Genomic DNA, 26961 nt, shown 5'->3' on the forward strand with positions numbered 1-26961 from the left:
TGCGCCTTGGCGGCGGGCTGGCGGAAAGTAGCGGGGTTTCGGCGTCGGCCGATTCGCTGGGCTCGAGGCCGCGGCGCCCCGCCCTCGCCGCCTCCCTCCCCCCCCCCCCGTTCCCCGCCCGGCGGCGCTGCGCTGCGCTCCGCCATGAGGCCGTGCCCGCCGGCGGCGGCAGCGGCGCGCGCGCGAGCGTGAGGGCGCCGCCGCCGGAGCTGCTGCTGCTGCTGCTGCGTCCGCCAAGATGGCGTGCGTGCTGGAGGCGCCGCTCCGCATGAGCGTCCTCTCGGTGAGTGCCGCGGCCCCTGCGCCGCCGCCCGTTAGCGCGGCCGCCGGGGGGGCGCCCGCCTGCCGCTGGGCTCGGCCTGACCTTGGCCTTCGCGGGGGCCGGGCCGCGGGCTGTGCGGGGACCCGCGGCACCTGCCGGGCCCCTTTGTGTGGTGGCGGGGGGCCCGGCGGGCTGTGGTGGGCCGCAGGGGTGACACGGGCGTCGGTAGGGCGCTCGTTCCCTTGTGCCTCTCCCGTCGCAACAACTTCTTCCCAGATGGGGGTTTCTCCTCAAAACGGAATTCCCCCCTTTTCTGGCGAGTCTCTTCCCATTTTTCTTAGAGGTACCGGCTCTTCTGAATGTATTTTTACCTGATGACACGAGTTACACTCTTCAGCCGCCCTCCTGTAAATGTTTTTGGCCCATCCGAAACGCCTGTTCAGCAGAAAGCGGGTTCGTTGACATTATTTTGAGCTGTAATAACGCCTGTTCAGCAAAAAGAGGGTTCGTTGACATTATTTTGAGCCGTAATAAGCAAGCTGCTGCAGAGGAGAGTAGGTTTTCTCTTGGAAGTGTAGCAGGCTGGTTGTGGCTGGCGAAGCACGCTCTCCCAGCCTTCGCTAGCAAGTGGGTGTTGTTTTGGTGGCGAAACGCTGATCTTCTTGTAATAGCTCTTCAGGATCTCATGACACGGCCTTGTTGGCTTTTGCTGCAGGGAGGAGGCTGATGTATTGTATCTGTGGGCAGGGCGCTGGTGTTGTGGAAGGGGGTCTGACAACGACCACTGGTTTCCTTTCCTTGGGGAAAGCTGAGAGTAAGTAGAACAGCTGGTGCTGGTTGCCCAGTCCTGCTGCTCATCAGAGTCGTGCGCTGGGAGTAACAATGAAAAAGGTATAGCGTGGATACTTCTTAAAAGAGCTGAGGTTTGGGGCTTTTTCTTTTTCTTCCTTAGAATTTCTTACTAGGTGAGAGAACCGTGAAACTGATGATGTTGATAAATTCTTTATTTTTGGGGACTACCTGAAAAACTTGTTTGCCTGGATATGAATGTCCTTCTTCTACATATTGCAAACTTAGTAGTTGACAGGGCGAAAGCCAGGGTATTTTAGAAACAGAAAGCAGTGGGATCTCTGAAGTCCAGAAAACTTTTGCATGTAAATACATAGATCAGGTAGATGAAAGTCTACTGCTGTTCTCAAAAAATACTGTCTTTCATTACATGGTGGCAGGTTATCTGTAGAACTTATTTGGCATAATTTAGTAGTATTCCTGGAGACAAAGGAGTCTTGCTGCCTCTAGATGATGATTCTTCTCTCAGAGTTGTGTGAGACCACAGGCAAGAAGCTGCTGGTGCTTCTGACATCTGGGTGGGGAAGCAGGAGCAGATTCAGCCCAAGAGTAGATACTTGCAAAAAAGCAAGGAAGAGTTTTCAATTCCCTTATAGCTTCTTTCAAGGAAAACTCATAAGGAAAAAATGGGAAAAGCCTAATAAAAAGTTGAGCTGGCAAAAAGAAAAAAAAAGTGAGATAAAGGAAATGCACCCTGGCACGTGTTCATGAGAACCTGGAGGGAAAATTCCCTTCCCCTTTCCCACCCTTGTTTTTTGGAATGCTTGCCATCTCCAACTTTGGATCTTCTCAAAGGGAATAACAAATCATTGGTGCATAAATGTTTAGCTTACAAGCATGGTCCTGTTGCTGGGAGGAGAGTTCACTTTGTCTTATAAAGTAGCAATGGGAATGTTATGGAGACTGTTGTGCTGCTGTCCCTGTTGAAGTTGTGTGGGACAGTATATAGAAGGACAATCTCTGAAATGTGTAGATATGTTATGATAAAGTAAGTTACAGAAAAATGTCTCGATATGAGCTTCCTTATTTTTGAGAGCTTGTTTGTGGGCATGCTTCTTGAGCAACATTAACTGCTCTTATAAACTTTTTTTTTCAGAAATTCATGTTTTTTCTGTATAGTAATTAAACATAATAAAACTGGAATTTAAGGCAGTGCTGATAACTGAAGTAGACCCCTTCTGCATGCCCTGTTCATAAACAGCACTCTGTTAACTTGCTTTGACTCGTAACACGCTGTTATCTACATTAAGACATCGTGTTTAAATTACACTTCAACACAGGGTTAATTCTTTGTGTGGATGTTGCCCAGCAGTAACATACTGCACATTTAAATATAATTCTGTGGTTTTGCTGCTAGCTTGCCTGATAGGTTTTGTAGACTTTCTGCTGCATTAGCCATTCCTGTTTGTCAGCCATTATATGAATTGATATAAACTATTACAATTTTTTTTTTTTCTCCGCAGGAGGTAACGGCTAGTAGCCGCCACTATGTTGATAGATTATTTGACCTCGATCCTCAGAAAGTCCTGCAAGGTGTCATGTAAGTCATCTGAAACACACTTGGGCTGTTGGTTGTACATAGGCTAGGTTTACTTGAATTCCACTAGAGTTGTATGTCAAGGGTAAGAAGCTCTTCCTGTCTTTTTTTGAGAAATCTTGTTGGAAAATTTTAATGCAAACATGATAGTACTGTTTTAGCAGGCTATCACTCTATAGTGCATATGGTTCATAATGCAGCCTCCCAGTTGCCAGAAATGAGGTTAAAAATTCAGTGAGCATTCAAAATTTTTTTTGATACGTTTCTTCCTTTTGGCCACCTTTTGGTCCTCTTCCAGGTCTGTTGAGACTCTTTTCTCTTATTCCACTGCCGAGTCAGTGTATCTGCCTCTTACTTTTTTCCCCTGCTGCCGTGCCTGATTGTTGGCTTTTTTTTTTTTATGCATGGCTTCTATCTCACTGATGGGAACTGTGAGCTGAAAGAAAATGTTTCCATAGAAATTAATTTGGATGCAAATTGTTTCAGTACTTCTGTTGCGTGCCAGTGATAAGGGGCAATGACTGAAAGAGTGAGTAGAAGACTTGCCCTGCTGAATAGGTAGTAGAACTGGTGCAAAGATCTGGTTGTTTTCTTGCTGTCCTTGGGCTATAAGTTTGCTATTATAACCACACAACAACGTGGCAAACAAGTCCTTGCCTGGGACTGACTTTTGGTGGTGAAACTAGACCTTTTCAGGCTTACCAGTTACTTGCTGGCTGTGGCTATCTAGCAAAACACCAGAAAACATCGAAGGACCAAGTGAATCAAAAAGCCAAGAATGTTGGTTGTGTTGCTTAGGACAGTCTGAGATGTTTTCCAGTAGCAGATGAAAAAAATTATTCCAGAAAGTGTCCCAGGAGCATCATATCAGAATTAGTGTCCCTTTGAAATACATGAAAAACACAACATACGTAAAACTGTCCTGGAAACTTTATTGGTTGAAATACCCACTTACCTGTATAAAAACTTATGGTACCCCACTGTAGCTATGTATAGGTTCTTAACTCTTCCCTGTAGGAGAGTCTGGTTTTGCTTTCACCGCTTGGCCTTCATCACACCAGCCCTTATGAGTAGTGGGCTCAGGTCCTAGAGGCAAGAATGTGTCTCATCCTTTGTCCAGGTAGGTTGACTGATCCCCTCTTTTCTCCTTGGCAGATGCTCTGAGCCCTCACTGGCGCTCTCTTTCTGCTCTCCTTTCTTTTCAAAGGACTGGAACCCACAAGCCTTGGTAATCCCTTCCCTATCTTTTGAGGTGCTATTCACAGCTTTTGAAGTATAACAGATTTCCCAGAAACAAAAGTTTTAGGCAGCATCTTTGTCTTGGCTAACATCTGAAATTCTTCATCTTGTCCATGGATGTCAGTGGATTCTATGCTGAGATGCTTTTCTTGCATTTAAAGACAAGAAAATTACCCATTTTCTTGAACCAGAAAAAACCCAATTTATTTCACAATAGCTTTCAAAGGGCAAATCTGGATGGTAAACCATATTTGTGATGCTCTGGTTAAAATCCTAATTCTGAGAGTATAGCTTTCCTGACATTGAGCAAATCCTGTGTGATAGATTTGTTATTTTCAAAATACTGATGGATGGGTGTGAAACAGTCCAGTTTAGAAAAGTGTATATATAAAAATAGAATTTAGAATAGTGTATATGTCAAAAATTTCTGTCGGTCCAAGATTCTCTTTGGATAGAAAAATACTGCTTTGCCTTTCTCCCTTTCACTTCAGGGTATCTGAAGAGATATTGAAGTTGGAATGAACTGATATTTGGGGTGGAATAGAAGAGGATTAAAGTTCTACCAGAAGTGTCTGTCAGAAGCTTTACCAGATATTCTGCATACTTTGCTGGAAATCTTTGGTTCCTAAGATGTGCTGGTTTTTTTCCTGCATCCTGGCTGAAAATACTGATGACCTAGATTTTTATTTTGATTGATGGAACAGTACAAATATCAAGGATCAGAAAATGGGCTGTCTTAAGAGGCTTTGTTTCTGCAGATTGTCTTCAGTTACAGTAGTCCTGTTCTTCATATACTATTAAAGATGCTTGAATGAATAACTTGGGTTCGGGGCTTTTTTTAATTGCATCCTTGTAATTTTAATGAAAACCAAATTCTGAATTAGGTTTGATAAAGATAAAATACAGCTAAATGTTTCTTGAACTTGAAAATCATGCCAGTCCAGTTGTCGTCTTGTAACTTGAGAAAGCTTTTAATTACATATTCTGAAAGTATTTAAATGATCAAATCTCTTCTTTGCCTTTCTTTCCCATGAATTGTCAGAGAGGTTGTGTTCAGAATCTTCTTTTGTCCAGACAGTGAAGTCTTACCTGGCTAGGAGCTTCTTCCTTTTCCTCCTCATGGAAAAACTGAGAAACCATTTCCCTTTTGTCTGGTACTGCTGTATGTGTTTCTATTGATCTTATTTCAAAATGTCAAGTTTCCTGCAGAACTTTCGTTCGCATTATTTCTATCATGTTCGTCTGGTTATTGATAGTAGGTAGGAAGGGGAGAATTGTGTGTACCTGCCAATAAATCATGAATTTCAGTTCAGGATTTGAAATGTTGAGATTCTGCTGCCTTTTACTGTACCTGATAGCGAACTATTTAAAGTGTGCAAGGCCCACATCTTCATACCCTCATCTGTATGGCAGTGTATGTGTTTACCTTTCTATTTACTGTCTTTATAAATGAGCAAGCTTAATATAGTAGTTTCCTTCTGTAAACCTAAACTCTATGTTGTGGCCATGCTTATGCTTGAGAGGTCTTACAGGTTTGCTTTGTGTCTACTTAGGTGCTCATCTAAACCTTTCATCTTCTACATACTGTTGTACAGTTCAAACTTTCTCAAATACACTTTGACTGCATTCTGCAAGGTCAGCATTAATGTCAGGTATGCAGCTATTTGAATACATTTAGTGTTGACAGTGCATAGACTACCTCAAACAGATATTGTAGGGGATTAAATACTGTGTTCTCTCAGAAGTTCTCTTAAATGTTTTGTTGTTATTGGCAGAGGAGCAGATCATAGATAGCTCTGTAAATTTCTGCATTGTTATAAGAGCTTCATTTGTCCCGAGTTGGTTGCTGCAACGTCATCCTGTGCTTTGCAGTGTGGCAGTATTATTTTTTTTAAAAACAATTCTGGGTGGTGATCCTTAGACTATCGTTTGCTTTTCACTCGCTCTTAAGTTCAGGACTACATTGTTCAGATGCAAGACTGATACCTATTTTTGTCCTCTAATTTGTTTGCTGGTCAGGGGCTTCTTTGAGAGACATTTTGTCATGCTTACATTTAGCCTGATGTTTTCAAAGAGACAATCTGTCATTTTACGGAGAGCTATGTAATTCCATCTCAAGGGCTGGTTTTGAAAGGCGCATTCTTTCTGACAAATCTGGCTTACTTAAGGTCCCAACTGTTTCTCATCAGGCTGTTCCTCAGCAGTCGGAGGGTGTCATCTTTTAAGGCTTGTAAATAATCATCTTTGTGGTGCACTGAGAATTCCTATGCTACTGCTGTTTCTGTCCTTTATGGATGTTCTTATCCAGCCAGCTGGAGTTACTAGACAAGCATTTTCCAAACTTGTGTGAGCTTCTTATTTCTCAGGAAAATGAAAGAAACATCCTATAGAAATGGCAATTGGTACTGAAGAAGCAATTTCAAAGTGTGTGTCTACAGTATCTTCCTTTTTCCCAGGGACTATGTCTAGTGCTGTGGTGGGAATACTGGTACAGATCTATGCAGTGTATTTAATATGAGTTATATATGCTTTCTACACAGTATGATTTTGAGTGTTTGAGAACTGATGATGTTGATTGGGAAAGTATAATAGTTGGCATATGGGTAAGAACTTGCGGACCACTTTGAATCTGACAGTTATGTTTTTAGCGTCCCTGCGGACTTACACTGACAATGCTGCAGTGGTTATGCTCAGTGTTTTGAAGACTCTGAAACTGAAATTTTAGTATAACCAAGATGTAATTTGGCTTTCCTTTGTGGTAGGTTCTTGGATGGAAAGTTAGGTACGTGTTAAAAGCTCCTCTGAGGGACAATGGACTTGTACTTGCATTTGAAGATGTTCTGTACTGCTTGTTGGTTTCTGGCTTCTTCAAACAGAAGACACCAGAAAGTAGTCACAAATCAGAAGAAAGTCCTCTTAAAAAAAACCCTAAAATTTTTTTAGTAACACTGCTTTCGTGGAAACTATCTTGTATCTCTTTTGTGGTTGGTTGCTTTGAAATGAATTTGGAACACCTCAAGCTGTGTATGGTTTTTACATCCAACTTTTTTCATCTGTATATTCTTGAATTTGAAAAAAATGTTCCAGGCGCGTGTTTAGATGACTGTATAATGGTATCTTGTATTTCTCAGCCATGGCAATTGGAGCGAAAGCATCAGTGCAGTGTTCCACACACACCTGCAGGGAAAGCTGTGTGAAATATAAGAGGCAGCTTCATGGAGTGGGAAGAGAAGACATTCCCATCTCAGTTCTAATGGAGCAACAGGTACCCCCTTCAGACAGTTACGAAGAGGCTACTTCTGCCTCTTGTTCTTTATGCCCTGTTAAACAAACCTTCTTTAAGACTAAATTATGGATAGCACTTGTTTTCACATTGTGCATCCCCAACATATGCAATCACATTTTCAGTCTCTCAGTGGGCACTTCCGAACCTAAATTTTGTGCAGGAGCCATGTTTTGTTCTTTGCATATTCCCTTGCTTCAGTTTTCACCAGAATGGCCCTGTGGAAACAGAACAGTCTTTAGAGGATTGTTCCTGTTATACTTTGCCTCTGTACATTTTTGATCGATTCTATTATCTCCTAGACAGTACTCTGTAGTAAATGCATATTCTTTCAGATGCAATAGGGAACTTTGAGCTCTAATTGGCTAAGAACAAGTGATGTAATTTTTGAAGTGTTGTTTTTGTGCAATGTCATTCACGTTTTGAGGGAAGAGGCTCCTGAGGCTCTTCTGCTGATACTTCATGAGCTGCAGGATAGGCTCTTTGTGGCTTGGAAATAGAAAGCTGCTTCTTTAGGTTGCAGAATCTGACAGAAATTTGAGCAGGTTTAGGTGACACTGAGAGGGTGCTGGGAGCACTACTCCATTTGTTGATTTCTCCCTTTCAGGAGGTAAGCTGAGGAATCTGATAGCTAGACAAGCTTTTCAGAGTGATAGAAGATGAAATTGAAAGGCCTCAAACATCATTTGAGAATTAAGTAATGCTCTGTGAAGGGTGGTTTTCAATATAATAGGTTTTGTAGAGTGAGATGGAAGAATAGTGTACCTACAGAGGGAAGAGAGGAAGATGCAAGAGGAAGAAAGTGTGTTCTTGTCATAGAATAAGATACTCTCTCGCTTTTGTGCCTTCTTCATAAGGCAGCAAAAGGTACAAATGCATAATACTATTTTTCACAAGTAAGTTATGTATTGTAACTCCTGGTCTAATATTTAGAGGTGGGCTAAACTTTAGGAAATTAGGTATACCTATTACATTTGGCTAGCAGTCTTCAGCCTAATAGGGTTGTTTAATATTTCAAGCTTTGCGGTTGCCACTCTGAGCCTGTGAGAGAGGATTGATGATTAATGAATCTGTTTCAGTGCTGCCATTCAGAAGGGCATGAAGCCACTTTTCTCCAAAATCCTTCTCTTGATGCCAACCTCAGAGTAGTGATGCTGTTGCTGTGATGATTTCAGGCTGTAAGTAGGATGAGAGAGGAGAAACAACTTCAGATTAGCTGATGTAGCTGGAGAAAATCAAGTGAGTATTGCTCACGAAAGTCTTGAGGTCTGAGTTAGAAGTGGCAAACTTCAGGCTGAGCACAGTTGAATACGCTGAGGTCATTCAGAGTTTAACTTAACTTTATTAATCTGTTAGACAAATGCAGAGGAGAAGTGGTTGCCTGTAGGGGGGGGCAAAATGTAGGAGGCAGCTGAGGGAGAAATAGTTGTTATGCCCTTTGAGGGCGTGTGTGGGGTGTTACTAAGACTGAACTAGAGGTTGGGCCTGAGAGATGTGTGCCACAAAATCAGCAATGCTACCGAGTTTGTGATTCTTAATATTTGGAGTTTAATTTTTTGGTTCTAAGCTGCCAGTTCAAGTTGATTGGAATCAGCATTAAAAAAAAAATGAATTTACTTGCTTTCCGAAACAAGCTCATTTTCAGTTTGTAATATGGAACTATGTTCTTTTGGGCTAGCTCCCTGTGAAGGGTTGACATTTCTAGTAACATTCAGAGGACAGAACTCTGTTTACCAGTTAATTTGTCTACCAGATGATTAAAATTATTTCAGTATGCATGCTGTATTGCTGGTGCTGAACTGATAATTTAAGTGTGTTGAGATTTTTTTTACTTTGGGAATTGTAAAGTAGCAGGAAGGCTAGCTGGTAAAATTACTTGCTAAAATGTACTTCAAACATGCATTGTCTGAAATGTCCAGTAACTCCCCCATATGTAGAATGAGAGAGTTTATTTGGATATAGATAAATCATGGAGTTTCTGTCCTAGTGAGCACTTAGTAACACCCATTTGAAAAAGGAAATTTAGGCATGACTAAAGCATATGGAGGCCAGTACATCATCTTAGCTGATAGCTATTTGGAGATAAAAATCTGAGGCTATACTTTCATGTCAGAAAGACTTTAGATTATTATAATCTAATGGGTAGTAGCTATGTCAAATTAACAGGTTTTGGTGATCCTTCAGTGATTGCTGGCCTAAGTTGAAGTGGACAGTGTCATACAATATTACAAGCTCACATCTGAGAAAAGCTAAGCAGATGCTGGAAGGCCATTTTAAGGTATTTTCCTGTACTGAATGAAACTTAAGACTTCTCTGTGTGAATGACTTGTGGTGGACAACATTCTTTCAATAATGAGTGGTGGGCTTAAAATTGAAGAATGGACAAAAATAACTTTAATCAAGGCACAGTGAATGAAAAATAGTGCTAGAAAAATGTAGTGTTACAGGATGCCTCTTTGCTTAATGAAATTTCATTAATTTTTGCTTCAACTATGGGATATACTGCTAAATGCTGAAGGCACGACTGCATCCTGGGAAGGGAAATATCCTTTGGTGGAGATAGAGACATTAAAAAAAACACAGTTACTTATATTTGATGGTTTGGGTCATTCATCTGAAGCAACAGTGGTGAAGGCTGTTCTTTTCATGTGGTTTGGCTGTTTCAGGATAGCTGTGAAAAGTGTTTTGCTGATCTGGCATCACAAAGCAGATCTCTGTTTCCAAGAGTTCTGCTGAACTGCAGCTGTTTTCCCCACACCTCTCTTTGGATAATTCTTTGCTGTTATGACCTAGTTTATTTAAATAGCAGAGATTGATGCTGAAATTGAAATGCTGATAATACAGAGCTCTGGTTTGTGTGGTTTTGTTGGGTTTAGTTTAAAAAGTTTACATAATAAAAGCTAGCTAAAATCCCATCCTCCACTGACTTCAAGTATTTGAATTTGAGCTACATCATTCTTAAGGTTGAATAGGCAATTTTTCTATTGGGTAGTGATCTCATGCAACCTGTAGCACAATTTCCAGACTCAGGGTAAAGAATGAGGCAATAAAACATATTTGAGAGAGGGGTGAGAAAAGTGGCATCTCCTGTTTTGTCAGTCAGCCTAGAGATGTGAAAGGAACTTGAGTTGAAACTGCAGCCAAAGACATGGAGAGCTTAACTTGTTAAGCTTGATATAGAAGGCTAGCATGTGAATTGACTGACGTAAGCTCTTATATGGAAGTAAAGATTTGGTATGAGAGGCTTCCTCAGTCTGTCACACAGACACATAGCAAGATAAGTACTGGAAACTGGGATAGATTCAGGGTAGGAATAAGATATAAATATTTCTAACTACAGGTATGGATCATTGAAACAGCTTACCTTCCTATTTGGTAGACTTTCCTTGGCAAGGAAACTTATGACAAGGTAAGTTGCCTGTCCAAAGAGGATACTTCAGATAGGAGTTCAAGCAGTTTCTGTGGCATTGTGATATGAAGTTGGATTAAACAATCACTTTTAGCATTACGTGTGTTAAATTCTACTGTTCTGCATTGCTGTAATTATAGCTATATGCTATTTTTCCACAGCACTTTGATTTTATGCAGTGTCTGAGAGTACGGAATTAAGATTGGGAACAACTATGGATTTAGGGTTTCCTTGTTTAAATGTTGAGTTTGTTTAGTTTGCACTGTATGTTAATTGTGTAACAGTTTCTGAGTGTTAAAACTCAAACAAGTTGAATAACAGTGTCTCTATGTGCTACTTTGTTTTTTCTTGTAAAATCATCTTTTTCTTTGCATCAACTGATATGTTTTGAATGGGATTAGAAATCTTGAAACTTTTCTTCCCAACCTGATGATTAACCTTCAAAATAAGCTGGTTTATGATTTCTGTGGTTTGCTTGAGTTGGCAGGAGTTTTTAACATTTTATTCACTTGGTTGGACTAATAATCGTGTTAGTACAAACATGTTCCCTGCTAAAGGGGTAGAAAACAGCTCACTAATTAACCGGCTTGAATAACCAAGATATTCAAGCCATGGTAGTGTCCATCTTGGAAATTAATTCTGTCAAAATAATGATGGACGTATTTTAACATGCAAAATTTGTCGTTAATTCCTGTTGTTGATTGTTTTGCATCTGTCCATAAAAATGGGAGAGTGGGAGGAAGGGAGAAGGAAGAGGAGGCAATCGCTATAGAAAGCATAATTGTCAAAACTTTAGCTCCATGGTTAGCTTCTGTCTCAAGTCCAGCCAGTCCAGGTACCATTTGCTTATATGATACTGAAACTTAGAAACTCCCCTGAAGTTGGGGCAGACAGTTTTTATTTGAGCTATGTCCTTGTACCAGCTACCAGTACCTCAGCTTTTTAGATATTTGCATTTTGAGTTTTTTAAAACCTTTTCAGAATGATGCTTTGCGTCATTCTATTGTTCGTAATTTTGATCAGCCTCTGGTAGATAAATCTTCTGGTCTGACAATGCATTGTTTTGGATGCTTCCTCTGTGTGCGTAATTGTCTTGGAATCTCTTGTAACCTTTTCATACTAAAAGTGAAAGCATTGGCTTGAAGTGTCTAGGACTACTTTTCCTTCTGTCGTTGTTCGTCTCATGTTTGATACCCTTCTCTGTCTAGGAACCTCTTAAATATGGCTACCTACTCTATTTTCAAAAGACATAAGATGAGAAAATATCATGCAGGCTGTTTATTTCCTCCTCTTCTGTGTAGTTCCTATTGCTGCTTCCTCATCAAGTGACTCTAGCTTGTTTCAAGATCTTTTGTGTTGTTTTGCTAGAAGGTGACATAGGAAAGCTCCAGGGCTTCCTATCAGAATTTTAAAATGTCTTATGTTTGTGCTTGATTTACTGTATTTAAAAATGTAGGTAAAACCAAATTCTCACTGAGAAGTCCGTGTATCCATGTTGCTTTCTCATTATCTCTTTTGCAGAAGAGTTGCAGGTATTGGGGCTTGCTAGGAATGCTTCAGAGGTCTGTTCTTTCTCAGCTGGGAAGTTAGCTCACACCAGTTCAGAAAACTGCACACTAACTACTGGACATGTCTGGTGTTTTTGTGGGAGGAGTCCCAAACTTAGAATCAACTTCAGGTAGATGTTGAACTTAAATAATTTCTGCTTAGGGCAAAGTTCAGCACCTTAAGTTACTTCTACAATAATAATTTACATTGACAGAGTAGAATGCTAATTTTCTCAGGACTTAGACATTTCATAATATTAATTTTTATTGGCTAGGACTCATTAAAGCTTAAAGGCCATATTTTACACGCAAATTGTTGTATTTAATACTGCTTCTTGCTTATCTGGTCCTTTAAGCAATTACACATTAAGCATCGGAATAAAAACATATTAACTTCATACACAATTGGCAGATTAGTTCCTCTTGTAATGCTTGTCGAGCTGCATTTGGATGGAAATCAGATTTTTTTTTTTTTTTTAGTTTAATGTACTCCTAAAATACTTTATTTTAAACACTCATACTGTGCTAATACACTTAAGAAACTAGCATGCATTGCATTTTATTTATAGCTAATTAATTGAACTGATTGCTTCTGGGTTGCTGTCTTCCAGATTGTTAGAGCTGATGAACCTCACTTGATGTTTTTTTTCCCCTTTTCTAGAGTTTGTAGGAAGAAAATAAGTCTTTCTGCTTTTCCAGTCTCTAGTTAGTTTCATAACTGAGTTAGTTAAAACTGAGTGGTCACAGGATTGAACTGATGAAACTATGTTCTTATTTCTTTAAGAAGCAATAAGAGATGGAAAAAGCTGGTTTAGCACTTCAGGAAGCAATATTTCCAAGCGCTTAGCTAGGATCTCTTTGCTGTATATTATTGTTGGCAGCCTCTATTATCCTGCTTGGAAGTTTTTTCACATAAATTACTTTATTGCATTATAGTAAATGTAGGCATAAATATCAGCTATCAGATTTTAAATCTATGCATTAAAATTATTGTAATTCAGGTTATTTTGTTAAATGAATTTGAATTTAATTTGAATCTAAACTATAGGATTTAATATACAGGACAAAAAAAAAATCCAAAAAACAACCAACCTCAAATGCATCTTAAGACCTCTGTCGTATGAAAGCTTCATGGTTTGTCTTTTGGCTCTATAGAAAGCTACCTTTTATGAGGCTGAGAAACTAGGTAGTGCTGGAATGTACTAGGTACATGTGTAAGATCTGCATTTTTCTTCTGAAGCTGCTCATGCTGTGCTGTTGCCTGGCAGTAGGGTTGATAATCTCTACCTGAGAGCTTGGAGCTGATTATTGGAAAGCCTGTATATCTCCCTCTTCTGGATCATGGTCTTCTCACAGATTAGGCCTAGAATCACCATAGAGTAGTTGTTCTTTTGAAGTTCTCATCTCTTTGTAATTATGTTTTTGCTGCTTTTTCCTTCTTCCTCATTTCAAGGACTCCTTTTCACAGTAGGAAATGGGAGCAGTGTGCATGACATTTGGAAATAAAGTGGGTATCCAGTTTTGGACTACAAATTTCTGAGGTTTCTTTGTTACCTCTTGTAGAAGATGGTGATCTTTACTGCTTTTTCTCCTTGGATGAATCTTGTGTCGTCTTGGATCTGAAATCAGTCAAGCTCAAACTTGTTGGAGATGATGTTTTCAAATAAGGGAGTTGCCCTCAGTTTTTCCAAGGTTCATGATTCACCGAGGACCTGGTAGACTAGGACAGCACATGGTGGTACTATACTTCTTAAGGAGATTAGCTTCCTGATCAGGAAAATCTCCATAAAATATAATGTGGAGTCACGTAATTTTTTTTCGTAGTAAATGAAAAAGAAGTCTACTATTATTCAACATTGGATTATGGCATTTTAAGGATATTCTTGGTTTCCATATCCACCTGCTTCCTATGTATTGAATAGGTTCATCTCTGTAAGTGGCAAATTTGAAGACATAAGTGTGGCATGAAACTTGGGAGTGCCAAAGCATAATGTACACAAACATAGTGATCTTTGCTGAGTCCTATCTCTGACAGTTTTTGGTCACCTTACTAATTTGAAGGTATTTTACTTGCTTGAAAGTTGAAGTGGTCCAACGTACATGTGTTAGATTTGTCAGAAATCTCAAGCTTGTGATATTTCTTGTCTGTCTGCCATGACCTTTCTGAGGAACTTTATGAACTAGGATGGAGAAGCTCATCTGAATTGTTTATGGATTGGGACTGTGACCTCACTAAACGTCTCAATTGGAGTGTTATGGAACTTGGCCATGTTCCTACCACTTCTGAAAGGTCTCTAAATTGAATTCTAATAGGCAGTACTTATTACATATTAAATGGTTATAAGGTTAGCAAGTCATTCTATTGTGGAGTTGGTGCAGGAATCACAAAAGTTTGGTGGTGTCGGGTGTTTTTTTTTTTTTTTAAAAAAACGCAAAACAATGTGTAAAATCACCTGAGCAGAGCATTAAAATGTGACCAAAATCTGTTTGTTAATTCTTCAGAGTGCTTAGCAAGTGCCTTCTCTTTAGCTTCTCAAGGTGCCTTTGCGGATATGTGATATGATGCAGCCTTTCTGATGACTTTGAGAGCTGGTTCCTAAGGATAACAGGGAGAGGTAGCCTTTTTAGAAGTCCTAGAGTGGCATGAGCAGTTTAGTACCTGAACCTAGCACATCTGTTGGTACAGTTTCCACTCCTTTGAGACATCTGATCATTGTTTCTGCCACTGTTTTGGACTGACTCTTGTACTTTAAAAACCTTCAAAAATGACTGGGATACTTTCATATCAAGCGTTCAGCATAGAAACCACTGAAGTACTGTTTCTGAGTTTAGTGAAATCTTCAGGTCCATTCCTTAAATTTTCTTGGGCTTCCACCTTAGCCTGTCTTCTGATCTTGCTCTTTCTCCTCTACTTCCTGTCTTGTGGTGTAAAGTTACCAAACTTACAGGAGATATAACAGAAAGGTCCAACATTTTCTGCTGATACTCAGCTGTGTAAAACTGTGTGCTGGGTAGGCAGATTCCTGTTAGGTAATGGCTAACTTGACAAGTCAAGTGGTTTCCTGACTGCCTATGTTAAGAGAGAGACAGAACTGCAGTTCAGCATTCAGCTGCTTTTAATGCTGCTCCCTTGTTGGAGCTCCAAGATCACTAGCCAAACTTGAGAAGTTAGGCAGCCTCCATTTGCTTAAAATTCCTAGAGCACTATTCTGTGGCCAGGTAACTGCAACGGGAGAGTGAGTCATATGGAGAAATACTTCAGGAAGAACAGGCAATTACCTTTTACTAATTGAGGTTTATAAAGGTTCTGTTTATGCCAGTCCAGATATTGCCTGCCTTGGCTAAGAAGTTTTTTCTAACTCTAATGAAGTGAGTTTAACACTTGGGACAGCTTATTGCAGTGGAATTTGCATGTTCAGTGGGCACATAAGGACTGTGTAGTGTTCATGCAGGCCAGGGTGGATCTTAAAGAACAGGACTACTTTAAATGGCTTCAAATTTGCAGATAGCAGGTGAAAGAGTGATATAGTGGCAAGAAAATATGCTAACTTAAAACAAGCACTAAAGCTCCCAAATATTTGAATGAATTATGGACATAGTTAGCCAGTGATTAATTTATCGGTTTTACAGCTACTAACACTATAATCAATCTAGTTTGTTTTTTTGTTCATAAAGAATTACCTGAATTTGGACTGGTTTTGTTCTCTGCTCTTATAAAAATCCCTACAACTAGAAAGTTTCCTGGAAAGATGTCATCTTGATTTTCTGAAACTGGTCATAAGTTGCTAGCTTTCTTTCAGATTCCGTGGATGTTCCTATATCTCCAATATGTTCATATGAAGAAAAAAAAATTTAAAAAGGTGGTGATGGTTTTTAGGACACAGTAGCAATTTTCTGACAGCAAGGTTGCAAAACACACGTTTTCGTAGGACTTCGTTGTGTGTGCAACCAGTGTCCTCTTTCCAAAATGCTTCCATTGTTCCTTTACCATAGTATGAATGCCTTTAATGTATTTAACCTTGCAGTAACTCTCAGACAGGAAAACGCTTTTGTTTCCACTTTATTCCTGGGATTTTGACATACAGATGTTTAGGTATCCTGCTGAAATTCACAAAAGGAAGCCTGTGGTGAAGAGGAGAGTGAAAGCCTGGTCTCTGGCTGGTGATAGTTCCTTGTTCCTTTTTTTTTTTTTTCCCCCACCTTGTCTTACACCCAGTAGAACATTCAGTTAATACTTTAAATTACCAACATTTGATTTCCCAACCAGTAGTGATTTTTTCTTTTAGAAGTCTAGTGAATATATGGGCACAAAGAACCAGTATATCTAGTTTTCCTCAATAATGAGACTTCATGTCTGGTGTGCATGTGAGATAGTCTGGGTTTTTGCTTACTTGCATAAGCTGGGATGTAATGGAATCCCAGAGCTCTGGGGTATTATCTGTGGGCTGTGGAAAATGTGCCCTGAAGCACTACTCAGTCCTGTAGGTGCAGCATGGACATGTGGAAGAGTACTTGATAAGCCTTCATGGAAATAGTAAATTCTATAGATTAAGGCCTCGGTACCTCAGCATAATTTACCAGGGTTTGTTTTTCTTTCTGGATTTACAGAGATATGAAAAATGCTGTAATTGGAAACAACAAACAAAAAGCCAACTTGATTGTTTTGGGAGCAGTTCCAAGGTATGTCCTTCGCTACTCTCCTTTTCACTGATTCACTACAGGTCTGGAATAATGATCCTTAGATCACAGGCACTTTTTTGTTTTAACTTTGATTGTAGTTGACTGCATACTTTCTTTAATGTAACTGAGAGAGACTTGAAATATCTGTTAAACTCATGTATTGCAGCACAGGCTGTTGAGCAATGCTTTTAATTTAGAATTTCATAGAATGCTCTAAAGTAGTCTTGGTGATTTTTATTAAACTTTATCAGCTCAGGAATGAAATCTAATTTCTGACATTGATGATATTAATGATGGATGAAAGTGGTTGTATCTTAATCCTGTTCTTCAGCCAATTGCCTGGTGAGTTCACAAGTGAAAATGTGTAAGGTTATGTTAAAATATAATTTAAAAATATTAAAAAACATCTGAGATAATTTGCTTGTCTTCTCCACCTGCTTCAGAGGATTAAAACCTGTTGATCATACTTTATTGCTGAATTACTGCTTCAGCTGATGTTAACATTTTCTGGATCCTGATTCCACTAGTACAAATTTAACAGGTAACTTGAGCTACTGGATTGCTTGCTACAGCTTTCATTTCACCCCTCTTCTCCTCCAGCTTGTTTCAGCCACAATTCGCAGCAATGGAGAAGGAAAACATTGAGCACTGCATTACTTGTGCTAGCAGTATGGGACCCACCGATGATCCTTTTGCTTAAATGGCAACTAGGTCCCAGACCGTCCTGCTTGAGAAAGCTTCTTCTGGCTTGTCAAAAAATGCTTTTTATTTGCAGGGAATATCTTCTCATTTACTGATTGAGTTTGTGTCAAGGCTAGTCCTTGAAATTCTCTAGGGATTAGCTGTGGGGAAACCCCCTCTACAAAACCTGCTGAATTACCTTCTGTTTTGACCAAATATAAACAGGCGAAGAGAAGACTTCACATGAGATGAAAAGATCGAAGTGGATGTTTGTTGAAGATTATGCAAAGTTTAAGGAATTTTTTTCAGCAACAGTCCCTAAGGGATTCTTGCGACTACCATTGATTCTCGTGGTTCCCATTTTAAAAGTGACAGAAGATCTCCAACTTTTAAATCTAGGATCTACCTGTTCTTAAATTTTGTAGGACTTCCATGTTCCTTCAGTTATCCTGCTTTCTGCTGTTACTAGTTCTGTGCCCAGTAATGAAAATCCAAAAGTTTTTTTCCTGTTGTTAATGCCTTCTGGCTGTCCAAGTGAATTATATGGTTAACCTGTAACTGCAAATAAATGACTGGGTTTGGAAAATCTTAAAAGGGAAACTATCACGCTTGTCCTCACTTCAGTAAAAGTTATCCTCAAATGACAGGAAATCTAATGTCAAGGCTTTTCAGGCTAGAGGTATAGATGAAGGTAAATTGCCTGGGTTATTGTGAGAAAAGACAATTCTCACTGGCTAAAACTTAAGTGGCATCATCTACCCCCAAGTGCCTTTCTGAAGGCTTTAGAATTTCTTCAAGGTGTTGCAGACAGACTTAAATTGATTATAGACCATTTGGATTAGAGAACTCCTTCTGTTGTTCTCTCTAACAAGGTGGTGGGAATTCATTGGCTTTTTTTGACAAGCCTTCTAATTTGTGAAATGGCTGCTGAAGCCGTTAAGAGTATGGGAACCTTTGGAATTCCAATCTGCAAAGTCAAACCTTTCCCTCAGTAAGAGTAGGAGTAAGCAAGCTAGCATTCTTTGTTTTAAGTCTCCTCTGCAAAGTTAATGAGAACAGTTTTCTTTTCACAGGGTTAGATTGCAGTCTCCCAAGGGAAGTTGATTCTTTTCTGTAATGGCATGAGGATTGTTAGAATTCCTCTGCTGCTGCTTTGTCCTGTTCTTGTTTCAGCTTCTTGTTTACTCATTTCTTGCTTCTCTCTTCTTCCCCAAGTGTTCCTCCAGCAAGCTTTCGGAAGAGACCCTTTAGACCCAAAGAACCCCTTCAAATATCTGGCACTTAGTGGAGAAGAAGACAGTATGTTCAAATATTAGAACAGACATGTATGAGGTTTGGAAACAGGTCTAGGAAGTGTCTTTTGTTTGAAATTGAGCAAAATACTACTGGTAGGTATGAAGTATCCCTATTATTTTAAAATATTAGTCTGCTGCTTGGTTGGAAAGAAATGCAAAGTCCTTTGAAGATCTCCATACAGGAAGAAAATGCTGTGGAAGAATGGCTGAATCACTTGTCATTTCTAGGCCAGTGGCCTCCTGAGTCCATGAGCTGACTGCTTAGTGGTGTCATCTTTAGAAAGGGAGATATATGTGTACCTTAAATGAAAATTTTTTTGTCCCTTTGAAGTTCAGTCTGACCTATGGTCAATTCTTGACCACTTGTTCTGAAGAGGGTGCTAAGAAAAACAAAGTTGATTGAAGAAAGCTTGCAGAATTGCCATGTCTGGGCTTAAGAACTAAGAAGTGTTAAGAACTGTACAAATGTGTACACAAACATGGTCCTAGATGTTAAGAATATAAATGTAGCCAGCCCGTATGTGGATTTTGTTTCTTAAGAAATTACTTTCTATATCTCTTCCTCTCTACAGAATGAGAGTTATTCCTTTACATTCTCCTGAAATGCTGGCCTCAGGCACCTCTGTCAGGACTGCAGAAATTTTACTTTTTGAAACCATTACCTTTTAGTAGCAGTCCTAGAAAATAAAATTTCTAAAGTTCAGGGGGAAAAAAGGTATTTTAATGCCATAATACCAAGTTCTTTCAGTGGCAGGCCAACTTAAAACAAAAAGTCAGCCTTGCCTAAAAATGGTTTACTACTTGTACCATCCTTCAATTTTCTAGTTTTTTTTCCTTCTACCTCACATAAGTGCTAGCAGAGAATGGGGAAGTCTATACTAATTATTGGTGTGCTCCTTCACTTGACAGTTTTATAAGAACAAATACTGTAGCTCTTGTGCCTATCAACGTGTCAGACACCTCTTCAGAGTCCAAGTTCAGTATTTAAAGCTTTTTGTCAATTGCTTTTATCTCCCAAATCTCAGGAAAATGATTGAGTCCTCAGTTCAAATGTAAATTGTTCTTTTCTAAGTCATCTTGATAGGACTTCTGACTTAATAAAACAATGTTCATTTAGTAGCAGTTAGTCTGTAGTGCTGCTGGCTCCCAATCCTCTGAGTTGTAATCGAGGCCACTATCTGGTGGAGTTTATAATATAGAGGTTAGAAAAACGCTTGGAGTGGAGTTCAGGCTGACAATCATATTGTCATCATATTCATTGCCACTTAATAACACCAAAGACATAGGGGAACTAAAGACTCTCACTTAAGTGTTTACCAGGACCACCCAGATATCTTGCCATTCTTTGACATAACTTCAGAAGCTAAGTAGTCTTTCCCTCCCTTCTCTGTGCTACCTTGAGGCCTCCTTTATATACTTTCCCACGAATTGCACATCAGCTATGTTTTAAGGCCACTGAATTAGTTAAGTAGGTTAGGTTCTGTTGCAGGCAAAAAATATCGCTCTTAAGCTCTTTCTGAATTCTGCATTAAACAGCCTAAAGCCTCTGGCTTACAGAGGTGCAATTGGAAAAGAAAAACATTCAATGAAATGAATGCATGAGTAAGTTCTTGATAACTCTGTTTTGCAAGTCTGTGGACCGCTTTCTTGTACCCTGAAAGATACGGCATTCAGTGGTTTGTAATCCAGTCAATGATTGGGCCTTTCAAGCCTGTGACATATTTCCTCTTTTCCTCTTCCTTTATCTGGTGGATGGCAGTGCGTAGAGAAGGCAATGTTAAAATTCCAGTCATCAGAGCATAGCTTTGTCTTCCTGTACGTTGTGGTTTACCTGTTAAAGCTCTGACCTGTGCTATTTTGTCAAAAATGTTAGCTGAATCAAGTTATTGCTTATCTAATCATTACTGAGAGTTTAATATTAAAAGTTTAATCCACTTCAGAGCTAATTTCTCATTAAGAGCTTCAGTTGTACCTTCACTCCAAAATGAATACAGAGTTTTTTAAATCAAATCTTAAACCTAACCATCCAAGACCTTTAACAAAAACACTAAATCATTCTTGTCACTTACCAAAAATGATTTTTTAACTTCCAGCTGATTGTTCTCCAGAGTCTTAAGGCGTAAAGTCAGTTGTTTGGAGCTGTAACGTGGTAGTGTACTTCTTCCCAAAGCTAAAGGCCTATCTATAGGTAGGTGCACCTCAAAGAACTTTATATAGTTAATTTTCACCTTTCCCTGAGTCATTTATTAGGGTATCTGTTTAACTGTTGGGTTTTTTTATTTTTTAATTTCTTTGGAGCACATTTAAATGACGTGTAGAACAGCTGGTGAACTCTTATCCATTCCATCATTTGAAATTTGGGTTCTGCAAAGCATACTGTTAGGCTGTCTGTGGAAGTGAAAACTAGTAAGAATTTGTTGGGGTTTTAACTTGTTTCTGGGGCCATGAACACACCAACATGGACACCCATGAAATTTTATGTTTCAATTTATTGTTAAACATAATCAAATTCCTTCAGGAAGTGTTCTTCTAGAGTTTGCCAAAAAATAAGACTGCTGCTTTCATAACTGTGTAAGCTACTAATAAGATGAAAAGATATTGCTCTTAACTGGAAGCTTCTGTTACATCCCAAAGTCTGTCAGCTAAGGAAAAGGATTTTATTTAGGCTTGTGTCTACATTAAACACAAGAAAAGTATCCATAAAGAAGATTTTGCATGCAGTATTGGCTGGCAAATACTGGAAAAATTGAAACTGATGTACTGATAACTAAGTAGAGAAATTCACATATCTGTGATAGTTTGAAACGTTTATTTTCGAGATTTAAAAAGAAAACTTAGGCATGATGGTTTTGCATAGCTCACAAGTATCCTGATCAATTGTTTAAATGCATGGTATTACAAATTCATAGATGACCCATGATGTTGATACTTGATCCTGCATGGAGCTTAGCAGAAGAGCACCCTTACATATTGAATACTTTCATACTGCGATGCTGACTGTTGTGAGAGCAGTTGCAGGACTGCAGGGTGAAAAATCACCCTGTTGTTTTCAGCTTTTCTCAGAGTTACTCAGATAAATGTCAGATAATGTTCTTAGTTAAACATACCATTTACTGTTTAAGTAGAAGATAAGCAACAAACTCCCTATGTTTGGGTATTTAGGAATAAAGAGGCATGTGCATATAACAAGTATGACTTCAGTTTAACACCAAGAAAGTATGTCTGTTAGTTTGTGTCCTGGAAAGCTTGGCCTCATGGCTGGAATATTGAGCAACCTGCTCTAGCTGATCCTGCTTTGAGCAGTGTGTTGGACTACATGACCTCCAGAGGTCCCTTCAAGCATAATCTATTCTGTGATTCTGTAATCTGATTTAATGAAGAAATGCCTTTATATGTCTAGTTTTTCCTTGGGGTTATCCTTGAATTTAGGCACTCACTCTAGAAGTTCTTTTAATTAGTATCTTTTATAATGCTACTCCTAAAGGACTGTAGGAATGGAAGTATCTGCTTGACAGAACCATCAAACCATCTCCTGTACAGACAGGACGTATTATCACTTGCCTGAGTATTCAGCTCTTAAATCCATCATTAGCTATTATAAGGAAATGCTCCCTTATGAGTGAGGGTATGGTTTCAATGAAAATCTTAATTTCTTAATTTATAACTTTATATGCTGAAATTAGGCATGAAAGATGTATTTGTTGTGCTTGGTGCACATAGTCATGCAAATCTCTTTTTTGGCTGGTTAGGATTAGACGTAGAAGTATTGAACCCAGTGCTATCCCAAAATGGTTTTAGACAGAGGTTCTCTAAACCACCTTTGTAGTTATGCACTGATTCATGGACCTGATACTGAATTTTGGTAAAGAAGGAACAGCACAGTAATGGATTAGGAGTTAACTTGCATAGATCTGACATGACTTTTTCTTCTTTGTACGTGGGGCAGTAAAGCTGCTGAACTATTCCAGAGAACAAACTTAGCGATAAGTTTTCACTACAGTCTAAGGCTGGGTTACTAGACAGATGTGATCAGGTTTAGAAATGCAGCAGATAATTTTTCGCATGTTTTCTAGCTTCTAATCTTAAGGTAGCCGCCAAAAAACCCCTTCTCTTGTTGGAAAAGTTCTGGTATTGTGAAGTGGAAAGGGCCAATGAATGGTGGAAGCTGGTATGAGAAATATTTAACCTCTGTGTTTTTTTTTTTTTTTTTTTCTCTGAGTGTCTGATGGTAAATGATGTCTGCTGTTGACTATTTTTGTATCTGATGGTTTATTTTCTCAGTTTCTTTGTTAAACAAATAATTTTAAAAAGGTAAAAAATCCTTAGTAGGTGGGGATTGTTTTTCTTGATAAAGGATGAAGAATATTGCAGGGTTGCCAGTTCTGATGAATCATACAAACCTAGGGTTCAATACAGTAATAAAAATATGAAGAACTGCACCTTTGGGGGATTTCTAGATTCACGACACATGCTTTCCTATGAGGAAAAGGGAGCAGCTAGTTACTTTCATGACATGGAAGAGGAGAAGAAACCTCATCACAGAAGATCTACCCCTTTTATGGAAAGGAGGCAGCAACTCCTTCCCGTCTAATTTGTCCATGCAACACCATTTGTTAAAGAGAGAATAAAACCCAAACCATTCTTAAGCATGAAGGGATGAAGCGTGCCTGCAGTCATGTGAAGAAAGATTTTGAGTTTGAGGCCTAGAGAAAGAGCAACCCTAGAAATGTTAGTGAAGTGACAGATATGAAGCTGGCAATATTATTATTTTTTGTGTTTTGGGTGATAAACTGGACTTTGATATGCCAGATAACCTCTCTTAATGTGTGTGATAGGATCTTTGTTTCTAACAGGAATGAACAGTGTTCAGAAATCAAGCTGGGAGGAACAAAAAACCCCACATAAATAGTTTAAGCTCCAAAAAATCCTATGCTAATTTTGAGTATCACATTTGGGTGTTCTAACTTTTTTTCCTAGACTTTAAATACTTACCAATAAGGGGATCAAAGTCTTTTTTTAGGGTAGCAAAATTGCATGTTACAGAAGGCTAGGAATCTGTTAAGTTTCCCTTGGTCAGCTGATATTCTGGGGAACAAAAATGTTTGTTGTGGTTTAACCCCAGCTGGCAACTAAGCACCACACAGCTGCTCGCTCACTCCCCCCTGGTGGGATGGGGGAGAGAATTGGAAGGGTAAAAGTGAGAAAACTGTGGGTTGAGATAAAGACAGTTTAATAGGCAAAGCAAAAGCCACACGCGCAATCAAAGCAAGGAATTCGTTCACTACATGGGCAGGCAGGTGTTCAGCCATCTCCAGGAAAGCAGGGCTCCATCACATGTAACGGTTACTTGGCAAGACAAACGCAGTAACTCTGAACGTTCCCTGCCTTCTTTGTTCTTCCCCTAGCTTTATATGCTGAGCATGATGTCATATGGTATAGAATATCCCTTTGATCAGTTGGGGTCGGCTGTCCCAGCTGTCTTCCCTCCCAATTTCTTGTGCACCCCCAGCCTCCTCGCTGGTGGGGTGGTGTGAGAAGCAGAAAAGGCCTTGACTGTGTGTAAGCACTGCTCAGCAATAACTAAAACATCTCTATGTTACCAACACTGTTTTCAGCACAAATCCAAAGCATAGCCCTATACTAGCTACTATGAAGAAAATTAACTCTACCCCAGCCAAAACCAGTACAACGTTTTAAAACTGGAAACCAGTATTTTTGAAGAAGAGTTGGTTTGATTGTTCTAACAAAGCCATAGGTCTATCAGTAATCATTATATGAATTGTTTTGGCACAAGATGTCTCTTAAGTGATCGTGCCCCTGTACTCGGCACTGGTGAGGCCGCACCTGGAATACTGTGTTCAGTTTTGGGCCCCTCACTACAAGAGAGTCATTGAGGTGCTGGAGTCTGTCCAGAGAAAGGCAACGAAGCTGGTGAAGGGTCTAGAACAGAAGTCTTAGGAGGAGCGGCTGAGGGAACTGGGGTTGTTTAGCCTGGAGAAGCGGAGGCTGAGGGGAGACCTTATTGCTCTCTACAACTCCCTGAAAGGAGGTTGTAGAGAGGTGGGTGTTGGTCTCTTCTCCCAGGTAACAAGGAATAGGACAAGAGGAAATGGCCTCAAGTTGTGCCAGGGGAGGTTTAGACTGGATATTAGGAAATTTTACTTCACTGGAAGGGTTATCGAGCATTGGAACTCAACCACTGCCCAGGGAAGTGGTTGAGTCGCCATCCCTGGAGGTATTTAAAAGACATTTCGATGAGGTGCTTAGGGACATGGTATAGTGGTGGTCTTGGTAGTGTTAGGTTTACAGTTGGACTCGATGATCTTAAAGGTCTTTTCCAACCTATACGATTCTGTGATTCATGAAGAAGGAAGTGTGTTGTGTATCTCTTCTCCAGAAGAGAGACCTGGTGTGCTTAGTGGTGCACAAAATAAATTATGATCATCTTAGCTTGTTACATCTTTTATAAAGTAGTTTTTGGCAAGATCCTGTCCAAAGCCCGAAAATACTAGGATCTACTCAAGTTCCAATCTCTAGTTTGCCTTCCAGTGTTGGTACCTTTTCAACTTGGTCTGTTTCAGTGGGAAACCATTTGGATACACAGCACAAACACGAGATGGAGTTGGGTTTTTTTGCAGGTGGTGGTTTATTTCTTAGAGAAGCGTTGCTGAATATGCAACATGCTAGCACCTTGTTGTCCTGATGCTACTTTCCATTTTAAAGATAATCTGATGAAGTAATGACTTAGGTTCAGATGTACCTTCAAGCTTCGTGCCTGTGTTTTGAGCTTTTTTCTTTATTTTTGCTTGGCATCTGTCTTCTCTGAAATTAGTATTTCTGGAGTAGTCTTGTCCCTAATCCCTCAGTGCTCAGTAGCAACTCCTTTCTTGCTTTCCTTTGTCTGAAAACTTTTGTTGGTAGAAGTGCAGCTTTTGTGGCTTGCATCTCCTCTTTCTGTTGCCTTGGAATTAGGACTTTGTTACACTAATGAAAGTGCCTTTTGTGGCTCTGACCCAGGCAGTGTATGTAAAGGTGCAGGTGTAAAGCGAAGTTGATTTAACAGGTCTCTTCTGACAGAGCGTTATCTCGCAGAACCACCCCTCTATGCTTCTGATCATATCCTACTACCGCTTCTTGTGTTGCTGTTTGTGTGACTGCACAGAAAACTGCTTCAGCTCAATCATCATAGGAAAACTAACTTTCACGAAAAAGCAAGTATTGTTCTCTTGAGTTAAAAAAAATGGACAGATGAGCACAGACATAGGAGAGAGCAAGACTGCCTTATAGTAGCAGAGAAATGTATGTACATCTGTACCTTGCAGTGCTGAGAGGCTGCTGGTGGTGACAATGTGATGAATCTCCAGCAATGGAAGTACTGAAAAACAAGCAAGACAGTAACTTCAAATGATTTAATGATTGATGATCCTGCCTTGGAGCAAGGTCAGTGGCTAGAGGATCTGTCAAGATTCCTTACAGCTCTGGTTCTGTGATCCTCAGTTCCCACCTGATTGACCTGCTGACTGCAGAAGTTGTAAGGTGTTCAGATCAACTTGTACTGCATGACCACTGCTGGTGGTGTTAATAAGAAATGTACTAGTTATCAATTATGAATATCTTTTGAAACATTCATGATCTCTGGCATGTTACCAGCTTTCTTTCAAGAACTCAGACAGTACATTTGGACATAGTATTACTAGGTCTGTCATGCACTTTAATGACGTGTTTTGTCCAAACTTCTTGGACACCTTTACGAGGGCAAGGCACAGTTGTTTCCTGATGTCTTGTTCCTTTCTCAGCTGAACTTCGCATTGGGATTTTCTGTGTCATGTATTACTAGAGCTGTAATTACTAGAGCTGTAAGCTGAGACTCCGTGTTTTGTTCCTAAAGGAAAAGCTTTCTTTGCAGCTTACTTCCCTACTGCTTGCAGCACTATAATACTGCAGAAGTAGAAGGGTGTTTTTCTCTGTAATCCACGCGTCAGTGGAGTGTTCGTGTTACTGTCTCCTTTACAGATATTGAAGTAAGTCAGAACATTTTCAATAGTGTAGTTCAAAGCTGAGTCCTACCATCACATTTCTTGACTTGGCTTTTTTAAGAAACTGACAGGTACTATTTGTTTTGTATGACATTTTTCAGAGGCAGTTATCTTTGCTTGGTAGGGTTTTTTTAGCTTGGTAG

The 26961-nt window shown here is 39.6% G+C and overlaps 1 protein-coding gene across 15 annotated transcripts in view; it reads left to right on the top strand.

Annotated features, from left to right (window-relative positions):
• Window positions 1-26961, top strand: part of ARMC8 (armadillo repeat containing 8) — an 80125-nt gene continuing 53164 nt past the window's right edge. For 2 of the 15 annotated variants that reach the window (XM_075507575.1, XM_075507584.1), the window contains exons 1-4: window positions 4-283; window positions 2575-2651; window positions 10511-10579; window positions 16735-16806. In XM_075507575.1, coding sequence (XP_075363690.1) covers window positions 239-283; window positions 2575-2651; window positions 10511-10579; window positions 16735-16806 — 263 coding nt within the window. In that variant the 5' untranslated portion in view covers window positions 4-238. Of the gene's footprint in view, window positions 284-603; window positions 716-2574; window positions 2652-7018; window positions 7153-10510; window positions 10580-16734; window positions 16807-20904; window positions 20971-26961 lie in introns of those variants that run through there. The other 13 variants (XM_075507578.1, XM_075507587.1, XM_075507576.1 and 10 more) reach the window with 12 other exon arrangements.

This window comes from Mycteria americana, chromosome 7 (assembly GCF_035582795.1).
Source record: "Mycteria americana isolate JAX WOST 10 ecotype Jacksonville Zoo and Gardens chromosome 7, USCA_MyAme_1.0, whole genome shotgun sequence".
Classification (NCBI taxonomy): domain Eukaryota; kingdom Metazoa; phylum Chordata; class Aves; order Ciconiiformes; family Ciconiidae; genus Mycteria; species Mycteria americana.